General features: G+C 51.2%; 6 protein-coding genes across 6 annotated transcripts; 2 read left to right on the top strand and 4 right to left on the bottom strand.

Annotated features, from left to right (window-relative positions):
• Window positions 1-577: 577 nt before the first annotated feature.
• J4E82_003329 (uncharacterized protein) lies at window positions 578-3,290 on the bottom strand (the record flags this gene model as incomplete). Its single annotated transcript, XM_051729618.1, has 5 exons — window positions 578-1,761; window positions 1,809-2,859; window positions 2,908-3,025; window positions 3,097-3,128; window positions 3,240-3,290. The coding sequence occupies 5 exons, from the start codon at window positions 3,288-3,290 to the stop codon at window positions 578-580; spliced, it is 2,436 nt and encodes an 811-aa protein (XP_051590652.1).
• Window positions 3,291-3,863: 573 nt separating this feature from the next.
• J4E82_003328 (uncharacterized protein) lies at window positions 3,864-4,913 on the bottom strand (the record flags this gene model as incomplete). Its single annotated transcript, XM_051729617.1, has 1 exon — window positions 3,864-4,913. The coding sequence occupies one exon, from the start codon at window positions 4,911-4,913 to the stop codon at window positions 3,864-3,866; it is 1,050 nt and encodes a 349-aa protein (XP_051590651.1).
• A 738-nt stretch (window positions 4,914-5,651) lies between these two features.
• Window positions 5,652-7,227, bottom strand: J4E82_003327 (uncharacterized protein; the record flags this gene model as incomplete). Its single annotated transcript, XM_051729616.1, has 4 exons — window positions 5,652-6,179; window positions 6,243-6,486; window positions 6,534-6,960; window positions 7,071-7,227. 4 exons carry the CDS (start codon window positions 7,225-7,227, stop codon window positions 5,652-5,654), a joined length of 1,356 nt encoding a protein of 451 aa, XP_051590650.1.
• A 746-nt stretch (window positions 7,228-7,973) lies between these two features.
• On the top strand, window positions 7,974-11,159 carry CYM1 (Mitochondrial presequence protease; the record flags this gene model as incomplete). Its single annotated transcript, XM_051729615.1, has 2 exons — window positions 7,974-8,320; window positions 8,366-11,159. The coding sequence occupies 2 exons, from the start codon at window positions 7,974-7,976 to the stop codon at window positions 11,157-11,159; spliced, it is 3,141 nt and encodes a 1,046-aa protein (XP_051590649.1).
• A 563-nt stretch (window positions 11,160-11,722) lies between these two features.
• On the bottom strand, window positions 11,723-12,934 carry J4E82_003325 (uncharacterized protein; the record flags this gene model as incomplete). Its single annotated transcript, XM_051729614.1, has 1 exon — window positions 11,723-12,934. The coding sequence occupies one exon, from the start codon at window positions 12,932-12,934 to the stop codon at window positions 11,723-11,725; it is 1,212 nt and encodes a 403-aa protein (XP_051590648.1).
• A 1,870-nt stretch (window positions 12,935-14,804) lies between these two features.
• J4E82_003324 (uncharacterized protein) lies at window positions 14,805-16,215 on the top strand (the record flags this gene model as incomplete). The annotated part of the gene is made up of 4 exons (XM_051729613.1): window positions 14,805-14,834; window positions 14,899-15,420; window positions 15,471-15,779; window positions 15,829-16,215. The coding sequence occupies 4 exons, from the start codon at window positions 14,805-14,807 to the stop codon at window positions 16,213-16,215; spliced, it is 1,248 nt and encodes a 415-aa protein (XP_051590647.1).
• Between the last annotated feature and the right edge of the window lie 2,621 nt (window positions 16,216-18,836).

The raw sequence follows: 18,836 nt of genomic DNA, 5'->3' as shown, positions 1-18,836 counted from the left end.
TATCATAATGTTTGAATGAAAAACTTATTGGCTGGGTGCGAATGAAGTCAGTTTTGGCCGGTATGTGCTCGTACGACGAGGCCACAACTACCTTTGTGCAATACCGACGTCGATTCGTCGACAGAGTCCAGGCTGGCTGCTTCTCGGGTATATACGCAACTGCAACAAGGTCAGCTTACAAGATGGAAGCTGCCGGAGCCCAGTATGAAGATCGCCTAGAGATCTAAGGGTAATTGGGATATCGCTCGAACCTCGAATGTGTTCCGGACATGCTATTATGATATTGGCGCGAGTGATAGATATGATGAGCGAAAAATGTGCATAGTATAAGTACGTATCTATGAGATTAGAATGAGTAGACAATATGAAATAAACATGTGTATAGGTATCCCAGAAATGGACCAACGCCGGGAATGTATGCCGTGAAAGTGCAAAAGTTCAAAGAAGTAGAAAAGAAGCGAAGAGAAGTGAACGTCCCCTACGCAACAACAACCGGGATCGGAAATGGTTGAACCTCCACAATCTCACCAAAAATCCTCAAGCCTCCTCTTCATTCTCAAACCCATCTTTCCAAATATCAAGCCTTCTCTTTGAATTCCTCTTGAGGTAGGGTCAACTGCGCAGGACCTTCTTCTTCAACAAACTCGCCTTCGCCCAATTTTCCTCCAAATGTCTCCACCTCCTCAACTTCTTCCTCTTCCTCCTCATCTTCTTCTGTGATGCCCAATATCTCTCCACTCCTACGTCCTTGTACACTCGTCCCTCTACTACCCATGCCGCTATCTCCGCTTCTGCTCCTCCATGCGCCACCGTTTGCATGGCCACCATTCAGAACACCGGTATTGACATTAAGCATGGGTCCTTTGAAAGGGCTCCTCTTCCTCTTTGCAAAGATGAGACCAGGTGATTGTGGAGGAATGCTATTTCCGTTTCCAAAAGCGGCGCTGGACTCGTTAAGGCCGGGTGGGAAGCCAGAACGTACAAGGCGAATGTTGGAAGGGAAGCTTGAGGAAGTTGGAGTCGCAGGGAGGACTTTGATGCTGTTGTGGGGGGACTTGGAGGGCTTGTGTGAGTGGCCGCTTACAGAAACAGCGGGAGAGACAAGTGAGGCAGAGGATGTGGATGAAGCTTTCGAGTGCGAATGGTGGTGGTGTGGCATACTGCGGATCGAAGACACAGATGAGGAAGTAGATTTCCGGCCTCGGAGACCACCAGAAGAACGACGATACGAGGATCGCGGTGTCAGTGGGGCAGGGGATGCCGAGAGCCTTCTCATGGAGCCTGAGCCGTGAGTTGAACCTCGGGGTCGGGGACCTGGTGTGTGTGGCATTGGCGGAGACTTGGGATTTGTATGCACAGAAGAACGGTTCGCTGTACTTTGCCTTCGTCTTGAATCTGAAGACGTGCTTGGAGGTATCTTTGGGGACTGTCCACTGCTAGCCTTTGAACCTGGCGACCGTGCTCGTTTTGACGTTTCTTTTATCCAATTCCTGAGTGACAAAAGGTGGTTGATGAACGGCTGCTTCCGGCGCCGCTTGGGCACGAAGCCATTTGGAGAGAGAAGGTCGGGGTTTGTGGACACAACTTGTAGCATGCTACTGCGAGATCGCCGCCGATCCAGATCTTTCGCGGGTAGTGGTGGACGTGAAGAAGAGTGAGATTTTCGACCTCGATGGGTATCGATTGGTGGCAGCGGCTTGTCGTCTACGGTAAGGTTGGGAGAGGTCATTGATTCCGGCAGTTTTGGAAGCTCGGGAGCACCTGTTCGGAGTTAGATCTGTTTTCATGTTGGCGGGCACAATACTAACCATGCAAGCTGCTTCGGTTGATAGTCCTGCCGCGACTCTTCGGTGTGGTTGGAGCATGTATGCCCTCTTCGTCCGACTCTCTGATGGTAGGCGCAAGTTTGTCAAGCCGGCTACTGGCAGCACTCAATCGTCTGAGGCTCTTAGCCTCTGCTTCCTTTTCTTTGCGTTTGCGCTCTCTTCTTTTCGCCTTGCGTTCTTCCTTTTCTAGTAGCAATGCCCACCAGCCAGCCAATGAGTCGCATCGTTGGGCCAGCACGTTCTCAATCACCATGTCAATATCCACACCAGCAGCACGCATACGGTGCAACACCTCCTTCTCCAATTCGGTCGAGAATGGCGCCGGCTGCTGCAGCTTCAAAATCTCCTGCTGGCGAGGCGCGTGTTCCGACAACCAAGGGTTTTGTAGTATATCCGCCAATGTAGGTCTCAAGATCGGCCGTTTTGAAAGTAGCGACGAGCACAACTCCTTTGCTTGCTGTGGAAAGTGTTCCGGGTACTTTGGTTCCTCTTTTAGTATCTTGTTCTTCGTAACCATCTCGTCGTCCTCATCGAAAGGTAGCTCGCCGACCAAAAGCGCATAGAGGATGATACCCAAACTCCAAACATCCACCTTTTCACCCGCGTATTTCTCGCCCTTGAGCATCTCCGGCGCGCTGTAACAGATGGTTCCACACCATGTCTGCAGGTAGTTGGACTTGCCCTCGTACTCGCGTGTGAATCCAAAGTCGACCAACTTGACATCGCCATGTTTGTCTAACAGTATATTCTCGAGTTTAAGGTCGCGGTGGACGCAGGACTTGTTGTGTACGTACGACACGGCACCGACGAGCTGCGTGAATATTTTCTGGACTCTGGAGGGTTCGAGCGCGCCCTTGGCTAGGAGGTAGTTGTAGAGTTCATCGCCCTGACAGTACTCGAGTACCAGCCAGACCAGCTCCTCGGTCACTATGACCTCGTACAGGCGGGCGATGTGTGGGTGTATGAATTGGCGGTGGTGATGGATTTCGCGCGCGAGATTGGCGTCGTCCTTCTTCGCGCTCTTGAGCACGACCTGTTCGTGGTGAGCGTGGTTCCTCCATGGAAACTGTGGTCACGGTACCTTTGAGCCATTGCTGAGTTTGTGCGATGCCAAGTAGACCTTGCCAAAACTCCCCTTGCCTATAAGTTTCCCCAGTGTATAGTTGCCGACGGTCTTGAGGTCGGTCGCGGCGAACTCACTGTTCCCGTGTCAGCAAATTACCGCGGGTGAAACACGCACTCGGCGCGCAAAAGAAAGGAAAAGGCTTACTCGAGTAACTGCTTATACGAATTCGCAAGCTGCTATAATTCCAGTCTCAGCATCAGTCGTGCTCGGAATGCCAGGCATGCGCCTGGATGTTTTGCTTGTTGCGGCGCACAAGCGCGGTTTGGCAGCAACGGGACAGTACATACCTTCTTCCTCTGGGCCTGAATCTCAGCCTGGGCTCTGAGATTTGACTGCATGGAATGATGCGCCGCTGCTCCGTGGTGTCGCCTGCGCAACCAGCGTCATCTATGGGTTGCAGGAGTTCGGTCTGGCGAGCGAGCGCCGCGGAAGAGAGGAACGGGTCCTGTCGCAGCGAAAGTGGAGATAGCCGCAAACGCCAGGGGCCTAGGGCGTTCGAGATGTGCGAGGATAACAATACTAGCTTTTGGCCGACCGGGGATGGCAACAAAGTGTATTAATTGTGAATACTGCGGAGGGGATGCGGCCTACCGTCAGATCTCTCCTGAGCTTCCGGTGCTGCCATGGATTCGGGGAGCGCGATCCTGGTCGCAGATCATCCACATGCCGCTTCTCTGGGAAGGGGTGGGACGACCAAGGCATAGCGACGGCTACATGGCGATGGGCGGTTTATCATTGTTTGTAGCGTACCAGTCACTAGCAGACACACGACACATTATTCAAATCAATGCCGAAGAAGTCCGGGAAGAAGTATTCGCTTCTTGCGTTGGTGTTACACAAAAGTACCTTGTACCACAAGAACCGAAATCCGAGGAACCAACATTGAGACACATCAAGTCGGCAATTATCATCTACAGTTTACTACTCGGCCCTCCGATATATGTCTGCCCTAGCCTCAGCATGTCGACGGCCTCTTGCACCATCTCGTCCACAATTTCCTTTGCAGGCTTAATATCGCCGATTACCCCCGCAACCTGGCCCATCAAGAACGGAATATCCACATCCTTCCCATCGTCCATGTCCTTCGCCAGCGGCACAATACCCGCATCCGTCAGCTTCTTGATCTCGTCCTCGCGCTCATGCCACTCTTTGATGTATTCGTTGTACTTGACGCGCAATGGTCGGCCACTGACAACTAGTGTCCGGCCTGTGTCTGTAAAGTCGGCAGTAACTACATTTTCCTTGTGCATTTGCGAGCAGCCGGCCTCAGTGGACGCGACGAAGCGTGTACCAACCCACACACCCTGTGCGCCTTGCATCAAACTGCTTGCCAGGCTGCGGCCGTTGTAGATTCCTCCTGCTGCCACTACCATGGCTGGTTGACCTGTGAGGGGGCTCTTGTATTTGCGTGCGATGTCCACGACGGATGGAATCAGGATGCTGTTCGCGATGTCCCCGGTATGTCCTCCGCCTTCTCCACCCTGAGCGCATACAATATCCACACCTGCATCTAGTGCCTTCTTCGCGTGCTTGGGGTGTCCGACCATGTTCATAATCAGAATGCCTGCTTCGTGCAGCCTCTTGATCGTTCGCTCGGGTGGTACACCAACAGCGCTGACGAACAGCTTCGCGCCATTCTTGATTGTGACTTCGATGAGATCGTCGAGCTGTCCATGTGTGTAGTCATGGTTCGTCTTTCGTGCGCTACCACCGACTTGTGGAAGCGCGAGGTCGACACCGAACGGCAAGTTCTTGTCTCGGAGGTTTGACTTGAGGTCGTCGATGATGGATTGAAGCTGTTCAGGGGTGTATCCTAGACCTCCAATCACGCCCAGGCCGCCAGCGTTTGATACGGCAGCCGCGAGGGGACCACCAGATGTGCGCGCCATGCCGGCGAGTATTATTGGGTACTGGATGCCCAGCAGCTTCGAAAGCGGCGTTTGCAATGACGGGGGCGACATGATGGTGTAGGCCGTAGTGATTGAATGGCGGATGTTTGAAGGAAGATAAAATTATCACGTCGGATACTCCGAACGTAGGTTCAAGTGGTATGCTTCTGACAGAGCTGAAGCTGTATGTGACGGCATAGCGAGCATGGGCATGTGGATGCTAAATAGCGGCCGTGCCTGGAGGTATGCTCGACAGCCAGGGGTTTTGCGGGGAAAACGTGGGTGCATGAGCCGAGGCATCTACGATTCGACTCGTCAACGTCTCTTACAGTTCACCGTTACCGAGATTCACCCGTCTCTCATGGAACAACAATGTATACGTGAAGAATGTTCAACACTCGAGACTAGCAAATCATTCTAGCCATTGCCCATGATGCGAACTGTCATGATTTCGGAGCCATTTTATTGGATACAATAACAGTGTCATTGTCAGGAACCATGCTGAAAGCTACTACGATCAACATGTTTGTAGTCGAGTTCAGACATCGAGCTTATGTGCACATAGTGTATACAGCCACCTTGCTCTACCACTAGGTCTCCCCATGTTCTGCTTCCTCCAATGCATGAAAGTCGGACGTCCTGCTCATGGTGATGTTCATCCACTTATGTCCTTCATCAATACGATCTAGCTACGCTATGATGTCCTCAAAACAACGTGCAAGTTCTGTTAGAAATGGCATATTAGAAGCGACATTTGCAGATTTTCAAAGAGATGGCTGGAACGAAGAGTGAGTGTCTATGATATTGCTATTAGCGTTTGACTCCATTCATTTGCCCATTGGCTTGTGTGTGCCCGTTGACTTTTCCCTGCGCAGCTTGAGGCTGCGGTGGAGGTGGCGGGACAGGCCCGAATGGTCGACGCTCAGGTGCCGGTTCAACACCGTCTTCCTCAGTATCGTCGTCGTACTCTGCGCTATCTTCGTCCTCGTATTCGTACTCACTCTCCGTAACCTCTTCATCCTCCTCGTCGTGCTCCTCGTGATCCAGCTCGTGCATCGGTACCTGCCCCCGACCCTGTGCTTGCATCCCACGACATAACGTTTCCAGACGAGCAATCTTCTTTCGCTGGTCTTCGGTTTCTTTGGTCCTCCTGGCAAGCTCTTCTTGCATTTTCTGGCGTTCTTCCACCATTTCGCCAATATTGCGGTTGGTAATATCCTTGTGGCGTTGTAGATTTTGGTTCTCCTTTTCGAGACGTTTAGTCTTCTTGGACATTTCTTCCATCTCCTTGCGGAAAGTGAGGAAAAGATCGTTCGAGTTGTTGAGCGTTTCCTCGACCTGCATCTGGTCAGTATTAACCATGATGATACAGACCAACGAGGGGTTAACGGGTTGACTTACCTGTTTGAACTTCTCCACGTATATGTTGAGCTGCGTACGTAGCTCAGTCTCGGTCTGGGAAAACGTTGACACTTGACGGGTCAACTGATGCGACTTTGACGACTCCGCTTCCTGTTGTTTGCGCTGCTGCTCCAAACGAGCGGCGTGATACTGTATTTCGAGCTCTTTGAGTCGGAGCATCGAGTGGTATTGCAGTTCGCGCAGCTCGTACTGGTCAATGAACGACTTGAACTTTTGACGAAACCTAGTTGGGTCAGTTCGTGCCGCAAAGGCCGAGTGCGCCAGACTTACAGTTCATCTAGCTCTTGCTCGGCTTGATTCTGAGGTTCCGGCCCATTTGCAGCTGCTATGCAATCATCCACGTCGTTGACAAGGTGCTCAAGACGCTCGTGCAGTTCCTGCCTGGCGGTTGATTCGCTGCTCTCAATCTTGTGTAGTTCGTCCTTGAGTTTCTTGTTTTCTTTTGCAAAGTCACGCGACAGTTTGTCGAGTTTATCCTTCATCGTCGTGACCTTGTTCAGCTCAGACCTTTGCGCATCCTTCTCTTTTTGCAGTTGATCTCCGCGCTTCTTCGCTTTCTGGTGTTCGCGCTCCGTGCGCTTCATATCGGATAGGAGTTCGGTATATCGTTTCTGTACGACTTCGAGACGAGACAGCGGGCCGTCCATGTTGGAAAGGAGCGAGGAGAGTTCACGGTTTGCTTTCTTGACTTCGCGTTCTGTCCATGCCATACGTCAGCCAGCGATTCACATGATAGAGCCCCAGACATCGACTGCGCCACCCAGAATGTCCCCTCTTCCGCAGCTCCGTCGCAAGATGTAGACGCACCGATTTCTAGTTCCTGCTCCTTGTCCCCTGCCTGATCCAGCTCGAGTTGGGCAATCTTAGCCTGGATCTGCTTCTGCTGTTCCGAGGGGTCTGTCGCCTTCTTGCCCTTGCCCTTTTTGGCAGGCGCAGGCGCCGGGTTGTGTTGTGCGGGTGCCATGTTTGCAGGAGAGGCAGATGCACTGCGGCTTGCTTCGTGGTGTGGTCGGGACTGGGCAGACGTCGGCTGGCGCTGTTGGGCGACTGTTGCCATGAAGTCGTGACTCTTCCGTGTAGCGCTTCAGCTGTGGATCCCCTCGTGTTGCCCCCGATGGTTCCTCCGCCTATGCACTCAATCTCATGTATCCCCAGCGTGGTCCCCTATGCAGCCAAGTTGCGCATCCGTCTTGCAGCGGCCGCCTCTCTACAATGCGCGTCCAGAAGGTAGAAGTTCTCCGCTGACGTCTCGGAACTGCTTCGGGTGAAAACAGAGGTCCAGCGCAGTGCAGGTGGCGTCAACGGGTATGGTGTAGCAATATGTGAAGTGTCAGGTCATGCAGTCGTCGGGGTCGGATCGGGCAATGTCTCGTGGCGGGTGTTGAAGAGGAAGGAGGGGAGGGAGTCGGTGGTCTGGTCGATCGCGGAAAGGCACAAGACACCTGGTAGTCTCCACAACGCCCACGAGCTTCAATATCGGACCTGGCAGATGAGATCAGTGACAAAGTAGCCAATCCGACCTGTCTCCAGTCGTATAACGCATCAACCGCCCATACAGGTGCACTCTTCCGTCTTAGTAATTTTGCGGGCTAATCTCTTTTGGTATGGGGTCCCTCGGCCAATCGGCGCGACAGGCGTCATCGAAGGCGGGTGCCTCTGACATTTCTGTGAGGCGGCGCGACATTCTGTCATCAATCCTCTATTCCAAACATGCTGCGTTCCGTTGGTCGGCAGTTTCAGAGCCCTCGAAATGCCACGATAACCCCTCAACGATTGTCCACTCTCTCTCGGCGTGGATATGCCGCCGTTACCGATGTCTCCAACTTTCCGAATGTCGGCGAGCAGCTGCATGGCTTCACGCTCAAGCGCGTCAAGCAGGTACCAGAGCTGGAGTTGACGGCTTTGCACCTTCAACATGACAAGACTGGCGCCGAGTATCTGCACATTGCCCGTGAGGATGCCAACAATGTCTTCTCCATCGGTTTCAAGACCAACCCGCCGGATGCCACTGGAGTGCCGCACATTCTCGAGCACACCACATTATGTGGTAGTGAGAGGTAAGATAGACTTTCAGTGCGCTCATTCTATCGCTGACGTTCCAGGTACCCCATTCGCGACCCCTTCTTCAAGATGCTGCCCCGCTCACTTTCCAACTTCATGAATGCCTGGACGTTCGCCGACCACACTGGCTATCCGTTCGCCACGACAAACGCGCAAGACTTCAAGAACCTCATGTCCGTATACCTCGATGCGACGCTACACCCGCTGCTCAAGGAGAACGATTTCACGCAGGAGGGGTGGCGGCTAGGGCCCGAGAACCCATTGGCAAAAGAGTCAGAGGACCCGAATGCGAAGCGCATCGTGTTCAAGGGCGTGGTGTACAATGAGATGAAGGGTCAGATGTCGGATGCAAGCTACTTGTTCTACACCAAGTTCCAGGACCACCTCTACCCGGCCATCAACAACTCTGGCGGCGACCCACAGAAGATTACCGACCTAACTTGGGAGCAGCTTCGGAAGTTCCATGCCGACCACTACCATCCCAGCAACGCTAAGATTCTCACCTACGGAGACATGCCTCTGGTCGAGCATCTGAAGGAGGTGGACAGTCGCTTGAACAGTTTTGACAAGATAGCCGTGGATCAGGAAGTGAAGGCACCAATAACTCTGGACGGCCCGAAGCAGGTTACGGTTGCCGGTCCTTTGGACCCATTGGTACCTCAGGACAGACAGTACAAGACTTCAGTCACATGGTTGATGGGAGATACTGCAGACGCCGTGGAGAACTTTGCGCTTGGTGTGCTGAGCAGTCTGCTTATGAGTGGGTATGGCTCGCCTCTGTACCGCAATCTTGTGGAGTCTGGACTTGGTGCCGATTTCAGTGCCAACACCGGCTACGACAGTGCAGGCAGACGAGGGGTGTTCTCCATTGGACTAGACGCTGTCAAAGCAGACGACGTAGGCAAAGTTCGCGAAGCCATAGCCGAGACCCTTCTCGAAGCGCGCAAAAACGGTTTCGACAAGATCAAGGTTGATGGCATCCTGCATCAGCTGGAACTTTCGCTCAAGCACAAGACTGCCAACTTTGGCATGGGTATCCTCCAAAGGCTGAAGCCAGGCTGGTTCAACGGTATCGACCCGATGGAAGCCCTCGCATGGCAAGATACTGTCAATGCTTTCCAGCAGAAGTATGCTGAAGGCGATTACCTGGAGAGCTTGATTGAGAAGTACCTTCTCAACGACAAGACCCTGACTTTCACTATGCAGCCTTCGGAGACATTCAGCCAGGAGCTCGTAGACGAAGAAAGCCAGCGCCTGGCAGCGAAGATTGCGGAGACTACAAAACAGTTCCCGAGCGAACAGGAGGCACAGAAGTATTTGGAGGAACGAGAGCTCCAATTGCTAGAGGTCCAAGAGAAGGCCAGGAACGAGGATTTGAGCTGTCTTCCCACTGTTCACGTAAAGGACATTCCACGAGAGAAAGAGAGGAAGCCATTGCGACACACCGAGCTGGATGGCGTGAAGGTCCAATGGCGTGAGGCCCCCACCAACGGTCTGACTTACTTCCGTGCGGTGCACAAACTGCAAGACCTTCCAGACGAGCTACGAGAAATGATTCCACTGTTCACTAGCGCTATCATGCGTCTTGGTACCAAGGACAAGACGATGGAACAGCTTGAGGAACTGATCAAGCTAAAGACAGGCGGTATTTCCGTAGGATACCACTCGTCACAATCACCGTTGTCACTCAACGCGTACGAAGAGGGCATGGCATTCTCAGGATACGCTTTCGATCGCAACATCCCCGACATGTACGAGCTTCTCCGGACCATCATACAAGAAACGGACTTTGACGGCCCTGAAGCGGGCAAGAAGATCAGAGAGCTCTTACAGAGTGCAGCAAGCGGTGCCATCAATTCCATTGCAGAGTCTGGCCACTCTTATGCTATGAGATACGCCGAAGCTGGCATCAGTCCTGTCAGCCGATTGGCGGAAGAGACTGGAGGCCTTACCCAAGTCAAAGTCATGACGGCTCTCGCATCGCAAGAATCACTCGACGAGGTCATCCAGAAACTCAAAGCCATCCAGTCCTTTACTATCGCAAACAGCAATCAGCTCCGCGTAGCAATCAACTGCAGTAACGATAGCTCAACGTCAAACCAGGAAGCACTCCAACGCTTCTTGAACACCTTACCAAAGGACGTTTCTGTACCGACAACATCACAGCAGAAGCAGTACCCCCGCAACGCAAAGTCATTCTTCCCTCTTCCTTACCAAGTCTACTATTCTGCCCGCGCTGTGCCGACAGTAGCCTACACCGATGCCTCCAGCGCACCTCTCGAGGTCCTTGCTAAGCTCCTCACTTTCAAGCAACTCCATCCTGAGATCCGTGAGAAGGGTGGCGCTTATGGAGGTGGTGCCTACGCCCGTGGTCTTGGTGGTCTATTTGGCATGTACTCGTACCGCGATCCCAATCCGCAGAACAGCATGAAAATCATGGCTGAAGCAGGTCAATGGGCGCGAGACCGCGCATGGACACCTCAAGACCTCGAAGAAGCTAAACTAAGCACATTCCAAGGATACGACGCACCACAGAGTGTTAGCCGCGAAGGCATGAGGTTGTTCCTGTCCGGTGTCACAGATGACATGCTGCAGACGCGTCGCGAGCGTCTGCTCGATGTCACGGCTGAGCAGGTACAGGCCGTAGCAGACCAGTTCCTTGTCAAGCGTGCCGAGGAGAGCAGTGTCGCCATCTTGGGCGAGCGCAAGGACTGGGTTAAGGAAGTCGATGGCTGGCAATTCAGGGATCTGGGTATGTCAGAGAGCGCAAAGGCTGCCGAAGAGGCAGAGGGTATTGCGCAAAAGGAGGACGACGTGCCTGCTATCGCAAGCTGAGTCTCTCGATTGACGATATCATGACTGTAAAAGTAGATGTACGATATGAAGTGCGAAAGGCTAGCATCATTGGCGTTGGGTAAGTTGAATGCATAGCGTGGTGTCATCGCTCCTTCCTCCTTTACCATTTCACCATGAAGTATTTTGATTGCTATCTGTCTTATCGTCTTCGGGCCTACCTCCCCCCGAACCGTGCGTGGAACAAGGCATCTCTCATCTCCCTCTGTCGTACCTTCTTCACCAGCGCAACGAACAGATCCCAGACGGACCACGCATTCTCTCCCATTGCTGGTTCGCTCTGACCCTCAAACATGGGGATAATGCGCAAGAACAATTGTCATGCCATCTATCCAGTTCGCTCCTCGGCCGTCAAAAGTCAGAGGTGGAACTCGGGAAGGGGCATTGAGCACCTGCTTTCAGACCTGCCTGTATTGAGCGAGACTCTTCTCCTGGTAGACTAAATGTGGGGGTACACCAGATAGTGATACTCGAAGTGAAGGAAAAGACTGGTTGCGTTTGGGTATCTGGCTATGCACAATTCATATGTATATCTCTATCTCACCTTATAGCTCAATCTGGTCTTCGCTCTGCATTTGTCGCTCCTTCTCCCTGACCTCTGTCGCCTTGATAATGAGGCGACGATAATCTAGAACAGCCTGCTCAAGCTCTTTCCTCTTCAGCGCCTCGTGATCTGAATGCGCGACGAAAATAGAGCCTGGACCGTACAGGTACCTCTTGTGGTCACCAGAGAGCCATGGCACATCCGTCCCGTAGTTGACAGTCATTGTCTCAAAGCCCTCAATATCACAGTTTATATCCACAACTCCGTATCCCTCGCTTCCCCATTGTACTTCCAGATCTCCGCCTTCCTTCTGCGCGGCGGCCTTGACGTCCTTGAGTGCGTCGATAATTTGTCCGCGAACGAGATCGGGGGTTCCGGCGGCGAGGCGCGTCGCGATGTTTGCAGTCGCGGTTTCGGCGACAACGTTGGCTGCAACACCACCCTGTACGCGTCCAAAGTTCATAGTCGTGTTGCCGTATTTCTTGCTCCAAGGGAGGTGCTCCCTCAGCTTGAGGAGCTCGCCCAGTGCCTCCACCATGATGTCATTTGCGCTGACGCCCAACCACGGGTATCCTGAATGTGCCGCTTTGCCCGTGGCTTTGACCGAGAAGCCCAGCATGCCCTTATGTCCACAAACGAGTTTCGCTTCCGTGGGCTCTCCAAAGATGACGATCTCGTGTGACGATGGGCGCTTGTCCCAGTCGCTGAAAGCGCGCATGCCGTCGCCGCCTGTTTCTTCACCAACGACGAAGAGCAAGGATATATCGTCTTGTAGATGCCCTTTTATGCCTTGCGCTGCGGTGATCATGGGTGCGACACTGCCTTTCGCATCCACGCTGCCTCTGCCGCCAATGATGTCGGTCGTCTCATTGTAGTAGTACGGCCAGTACGGTGGCACCGTGTCGATATGCGATGATAGTACGATCGTAGTTTCGCGCTTGCTGCCGTAGGCTAAGAGGTTGTATCGGTCTTTGGATACTTCCTGCTTCTCGACGGTCCAATCGTGTGCGCGGAGATATTTGGCAAGCCAGTCGCCAACATCTTTCTCGTTTTCAGTTATGGATTCAGTTTTGACGAGTTTGCGGTGGAGGTACAGGAGGTCTTTTGACGCGTACGGGTCGAGGACGGTAGGCTCAAGTGGTGATTGGGGTGGTGGGACGACAGCGAGGGCGCTGATGGCCAATGCAAGAATTGAGAGGGTTCGAGGTATCATTTTTTAAAGTCAAAGAGCAATTGGTGTTGATGCAGTGCCTCGTCCGAAAAGCCGAGGGCGATAATGTCAGCAGTCGTCATAGGCAGGCTGCTAAGCTCCAAGCTTAGCTAGTCCATTCATCCCGGCCAACGCAACCCTCAATACCATCTCTCAGACCCCCAATTGTTCTTTGACCGGTATTAGCTTCAAAACCTTTGAAAGGTTATTGCTTGTCGCTGGGAGTGTTGTGCTTAGGTAAACCCTAGAGGCAAGCGTCATCGTGATAGATTATCAGCCCTCAAATGCAGCCTACGTCCATTAAGGAGATCTTGTTTTCCGTCACCGATGACAAGAAATAGCAGTGGAGAGCCTCCATCCAACAAGGAATGAGCACGTATAGCCTGAATGAGCGTTGTTCATGTGGAGGGCCAAGGGCTGTACACCGTGATTATGCGAATGATCACGCTCGTGTTTTGAGGTGCATACACCTCTTTGAAAGGACGCTTATCTTTTGAAGAGTGATGGTCATGCCAGCAAACACCAACTTGCCTCTCAATCTACACCGGAAGTTGTACAAGCAGTGACGGGTTGCCCAAGGTTGACAGGTGGCAGATTCTGTTTTGTCGCATGCGTCCTTTATGTCTCGCCCCAGATTCTGATACCACCATATCCAATGATCAAGCTAGGCTGAGAAAGCCTGACATGAAGCCTACCTGGAGACGCGGATGATTCCAAATGCTACGCATCTTACATACGTCTATTAGTCGACGCGCTTAGATAGCCATTTTGCCAGATATAACAATGAAGATAGGTCGTCTTCTCACCGCAGCGTCTTCTGGTACCCTCGTTAGGCTGAAAGTCTAAGTTTTCTAATTTCTTATCTTCCTGGAACACAACTTGATAACGGTTGATTTCGAAAGATGCCCTGTTAGAGCTCATCACGCGAATCCCACAACACAGTTTGGCGTATAGCCGCACAGTTGCAGATCTAGGCGACAACATTCACTCCGACGACAAGTATTCATGTTTCCAAAGAAGCGATCGTTTGGTCGTAATACAAGAAAACGAAACATCGTGGTGCGGAGGAGCTGCAGAGACAATGAACGTGCTCAACATGGGAAATACTGGGATCCGATATTTCTCCAGCGTCGCTGCACTGGTGACGTGACGCTTGTGGAGTTTCGGAGATTCATTGACAATGAGGCTGACAACATAAAGGAGCGGAAGAATGACAACAAAACATGTGGTGGGATCAACGTAGAGGGCTATGTTGAAGAAAGGGAGAAGCTTATCAAGGATGGCACGAATATCCGTAATGCAGAGGCAGAAGTAGGTGGTCCCAATAATAGCGCCAGTTCCTCGATGACGTTTTAACGACACCAGATGCAAGAAACCAATGCCTTGTTTAACGATGAGCTCAGCCATGACTTTCTCGACGACTGGGACGGATCCATCTCTACATGGGAGGCAAGAGTCGTGAGGCGCTTTTTCTCCAGCGAAGAGAGTGAAGAATCACTTAGAACTAATACCACAACGTGGGCTTGGTTGGATGACCGTGAGTACTGTACATCTCAAGGAAGGAAATATCCAAATAGGATGAGTGCAACGGATCTTTGCTCAGCTCTGACACAGAAGGTACTTCATAAACCCACGTTCTACACGTAAGTCACTGACAAACACAGCGTTATGAGCTTCCGGGTTTTGCGAATGTTGACCGGCGCTTGGTGTAAGCCAACATATGACCAACAACTGTACTTCCCACTTCACAGCTTGCTCATCAAACCATAGCTACGTTTCCAAGCTTACCCCGAGTTTCGTTCGAGCTCTCGCCGTTTCCACGTTGTCGCACCAAAAGACTTATCTGCGCGATGCAATCTGTCGACACATTGCTATGGAAACATCAATTCGGGTGCAGATCCCGGTGCGTGCGAGCTGCGTGTTCTCTAATTTCGAATCAAAAGTACCCTTACTTATACAAGAAGCAGGTGCACGGTTGGACGTCATTCTGTCTAGAATTTCACCTAGCGTATTTGACGTTAAGGAAAGTCAAGCCTACATCTATTGGCAACGCTACTGGAGTTAAGCATAAGAGCGTGGATAGAGTTTTGCTCGACTTGGCATGTCTTGGGTCACAGTCGTCTTCCAACGATGATATCTCTCAGCACCTCATTCAAGAAGCCAATGTCAGCGTTGTTGTATGCGGCTGGAGTGACACTCAGTGGACTGGGTGTGCTTTTGTCAATACCGGCATTGAGGTAGAGGAAGAAGAAGAAGAAAAAGAGGAAGAAGAATATGCTGATGATAGCGAAACTGAAGAGGAGACCGAAAACCAGTTTCAGCAGGATTTCCTGGCAGCTGAAAACAGTTTTCACTATGCCGTAGACGCAAATACGCCAGAATGGGATGCACGTAAGTACTGGTTGAAAGTCCTCTCAATACGCTGCCAGCTGGTATGGAAGGAATGGCAGTATCTCGTCCGTACAGTCGAAGATGCAATCGAAACATGGGTCAGTATCGCGTTGAGCTCAAGACTTGGCCTAACTTAATTCATTTCCAGAAGTCTAGCGATCTCTGCTTTGACAGTATGAACCAGTCGATCACCGATCCTGGGGCTTTACGCAAATCATTGGACCGAACACTCCAAGCAATACAACTCCTACGCACGCTTCAAGACTCCTTATCTATGACACTCCGCGCTTACAGAAGGTTCGAAGAATCTGGAGGAGATAAGTGCTACTTTTCCGATATGACCGGTCGCTACATCGCTTCCGTTCACGCCGAGATCAAGGAGTCTTTCCAAAAGCTCGCAGATCTCCACCTGAGACTCGGATCACTGAGTGCCTCTTGCACACATATTTCCAGCCATGTAAGTCGACGAATGCTCCAAATAATCACCTAGTTAATAGCAAACCTAGCTGGGTCACGTACTAGATCTAGAGGCTAACCGGTTGACATTCGAGAGCATTCAACTGAACAGAGAAAACAATGCGCTTAGCATGCGAAGTCATGACTTAACGGTCGAGAGTAACGAGCTGAACACGGAGAGCCACAGGTTGAACAGAGAGAGCAACAAACTCAACCTTGAAAGCAATCAACTCAGCAAGGACAGCAACAAGATCAGCATGGATAATCACGACCTGAGCGAGCGAGCACACAAGTTGAATCAACGTACGAGCATTCTCAGCGACAAGATGCGCGAGATCAATGAACTGAGCATGAATGCCGCCCTAGCGAACCAAGCCGCTGCTGCGAAGACGAGCAGTAGTACGCGCGTGAGCGTTGAGGTGGGTCTGAGAGCCTAGCTAAGCTGTCTGCTTGTTGATAATGCTCCAGTTGCTCCTCTTCACAACGCCATTACAGATGGTCCTCCAATACTTCGGCTCCGAAAAGGACATATTTGCATTTGACCGCAATCCGAAGTCATTCGTATTGGTCTCGGTCATATTGATGGTTATACTTCGACTCTTGACTCTACTATTCGAGCATGCGCACTCTCTCCTCAAGATCGTCCCATGGAAAGAGTCGATCCAGGTAAATGCAGAAATGCGACAATCGTCTCTAGAACAGGCTGGTAAGGACATGACATCTCACCAAAGATTTGTTTGAAGCTGACTTTCGAAGATGGCGTGGAGCTGGAGATCGCAGAACGGGTCTGACTGGCTCAAGCCTCCAGGACGCACACGAACCTTAACGTTTTATCTTAGTCTCGTGGTTGCTAGTGTCTCGGCCATCTGTGCATTGGATAGGGCAGTAGTAAATCTTAATTCCAACACCGTTCGCCTTCGGACTATGACAACTTTGTAGAAAGCGGATCTGAATCTTCTTCAGATGGAAAATCCTCTCAGTTGGCCAAACTTTCGATGCTTCCGTCCGGTACCTTCCAGCATTGTGACTTCCATGTCCGACCATCAATTACGGCGCTGATTCGGTCCGCTTGAGTGTATGGCGTTGTGTTGGAGTGATTATGCTTGTTGTCCAGGTCGTGCTTGTTAATGAAATAATCCGGGTAGTATGCCCAGGTATCTAGATAATGTCTCTTCTACTATTCCTCCTACGTGCTATTTTGTAGCGTTGAGGTCGTTCTCAATAGTGATGAGTAAACAGTCATGCACTTTAGACGATATGAATCTTGATAGTTCTCCGAAATACCCATTTGTAAAAAGGCTTGTCATCCTGGCTGTGATGTGGTTGCGATCGGTGCGCATCCAAGCCCGCCCTACCTGTGACCAACCACAAACGGACGGTGCTGAGGTTGCGGCGCCCTCACCTATTGTTTCATTAACTTGGCTCTACTGAATCACTATGCATTACCAAAAATATAGCTAAGCTTAACCATATCATGTCGAACTACATAAAACTCCACACTACTGGATACACATCAAATTCCTGCTTATATGTATGTTGGCGCGGCCACGCGCGGCCACGCGCGTTCTAGGATCCGTCTAGGGTATCTGATGTGCTTCACCGTGCGCCCAAACATCTTTCTGAATTCCCAGTAGGCAGAAGGTGGCAGTGGGATTGGGATGTCCAGGAAGTCATAGTAGCTGTCATACTCATTCTGTGTGTCGAAGCCTTGCTGCTCGATGGCGCAGATGTTTACTCCAGACGGATATCTGCTCAGAATGTCACTCGAAGACATTTGTAGCTCAAGCTCGACGATAGCTGGAGTAGGCTATTATGTTCCATGTGAGATGCTCGTTGCTAATGCGGATAGATGATGGGAAGTTGCAGCCATGGTGGACAGTGTGGCAGCCTGGACGATGGAGTGGTACAGGCTCCCATAACGCACGACCTGTTGTGCAAGGAGAGCAAAAGATAAACTTAGAAATCAACAGGCCAGCTTGATTACAAACTTCTTCAGTACTCGGAAAGATATCTGATTGTGGCGATAAGGTGCTGTGCAGAATTCCGCCAACCACTTGCTGTTGTCATGGGGAAAACGCAAGAAGTCCAACTGGCAGCTTTGTGCCGAAGTACAACACATTGACAGAATCCATGTAGTAGCTGATGGATCGCTATGTGCACCATTCTCGATAGGTCTGAAACGGTTGGGCTTATGCCTGAATATGCTGATGGGCCGTCATCGTTATACACATGGCCGCGATCAAGGGAATCGAGGCCCTAAGCGCTATTAGAGCACTGATGACGCCGTTCCTGGCATAAAGCTTAGATCTTCGAAAGAAATCTTGGAGCATCGCGCTTCAAACTTCCTTGCATCCATAAAAGATCTCAGTTCGGCCAGATTTTCTACCTACTGGGCTCTGAACGCCCCATCGCTGTTACCCTCGAGCCGGTCTCGAACACCTATTCAAGAAACATATACGCTTTTGGACCCCTCAACATCTTGCTAAGGACGATATCAAGTCCATCATTTCAGTAGAACATAACGGTCGCTTTGGTGAATTTACAGATCGCAATACTAGGAAGGGCTTTGGTATCGAATTGGGGATAACGAGAAGTCAAGAAAAGTACCAGATCGCATATCATGGTAAGTAAGCAGACAGAATATCCCATCGATTACCCAGAGATTCTCCAGCTCACATTGTTGGGCTAAGAAAAAATACATCTATGTCTGGCAGTGTTGCATCTGCGGCCGGCCAAGCATACCAATCCAGATCCAGGCTTGTGCTAGTTGTGGACATGGGCGATGCGATAACTGTACTGTTACCAAAGTCCAAACGCGGTAATGGAAACTTGGCAGCTCTAGCTTCAATTAAATTGTGCACGATCTTTTATTGCTTTAGTTGCTATGCTTCGGTCTTGCAGTAAGCCAAAATTGGCGACTCACTTACAACTTCCCAAAGTTCCAATATGTCTCCACAAGACCTCAGAAGAGTACGCTGAAATTAGTGCAATTAAGAGTATAGCAACCTCAGCTTCACGAAGTGAGCTAATTCAACCAGTGGTAACATTATTTCCTTCG

This window comes from Alternaria postmessia, assembly GCF_024291825.1.
Source record: "Alternaria postmessia strain BMP 2775 chromosome Unknown scaffold_14, whole genome shotgun sequence".
NCBI lineage: Eukaryota > Fungi > Ascomycota > Dothideomycetes > Pleosporales > Pleosporaceae > Alternaria > Alternaria postmessia.
This window is presented reverse-complemented; position numbering and strand designations above follow the sequence as displayed.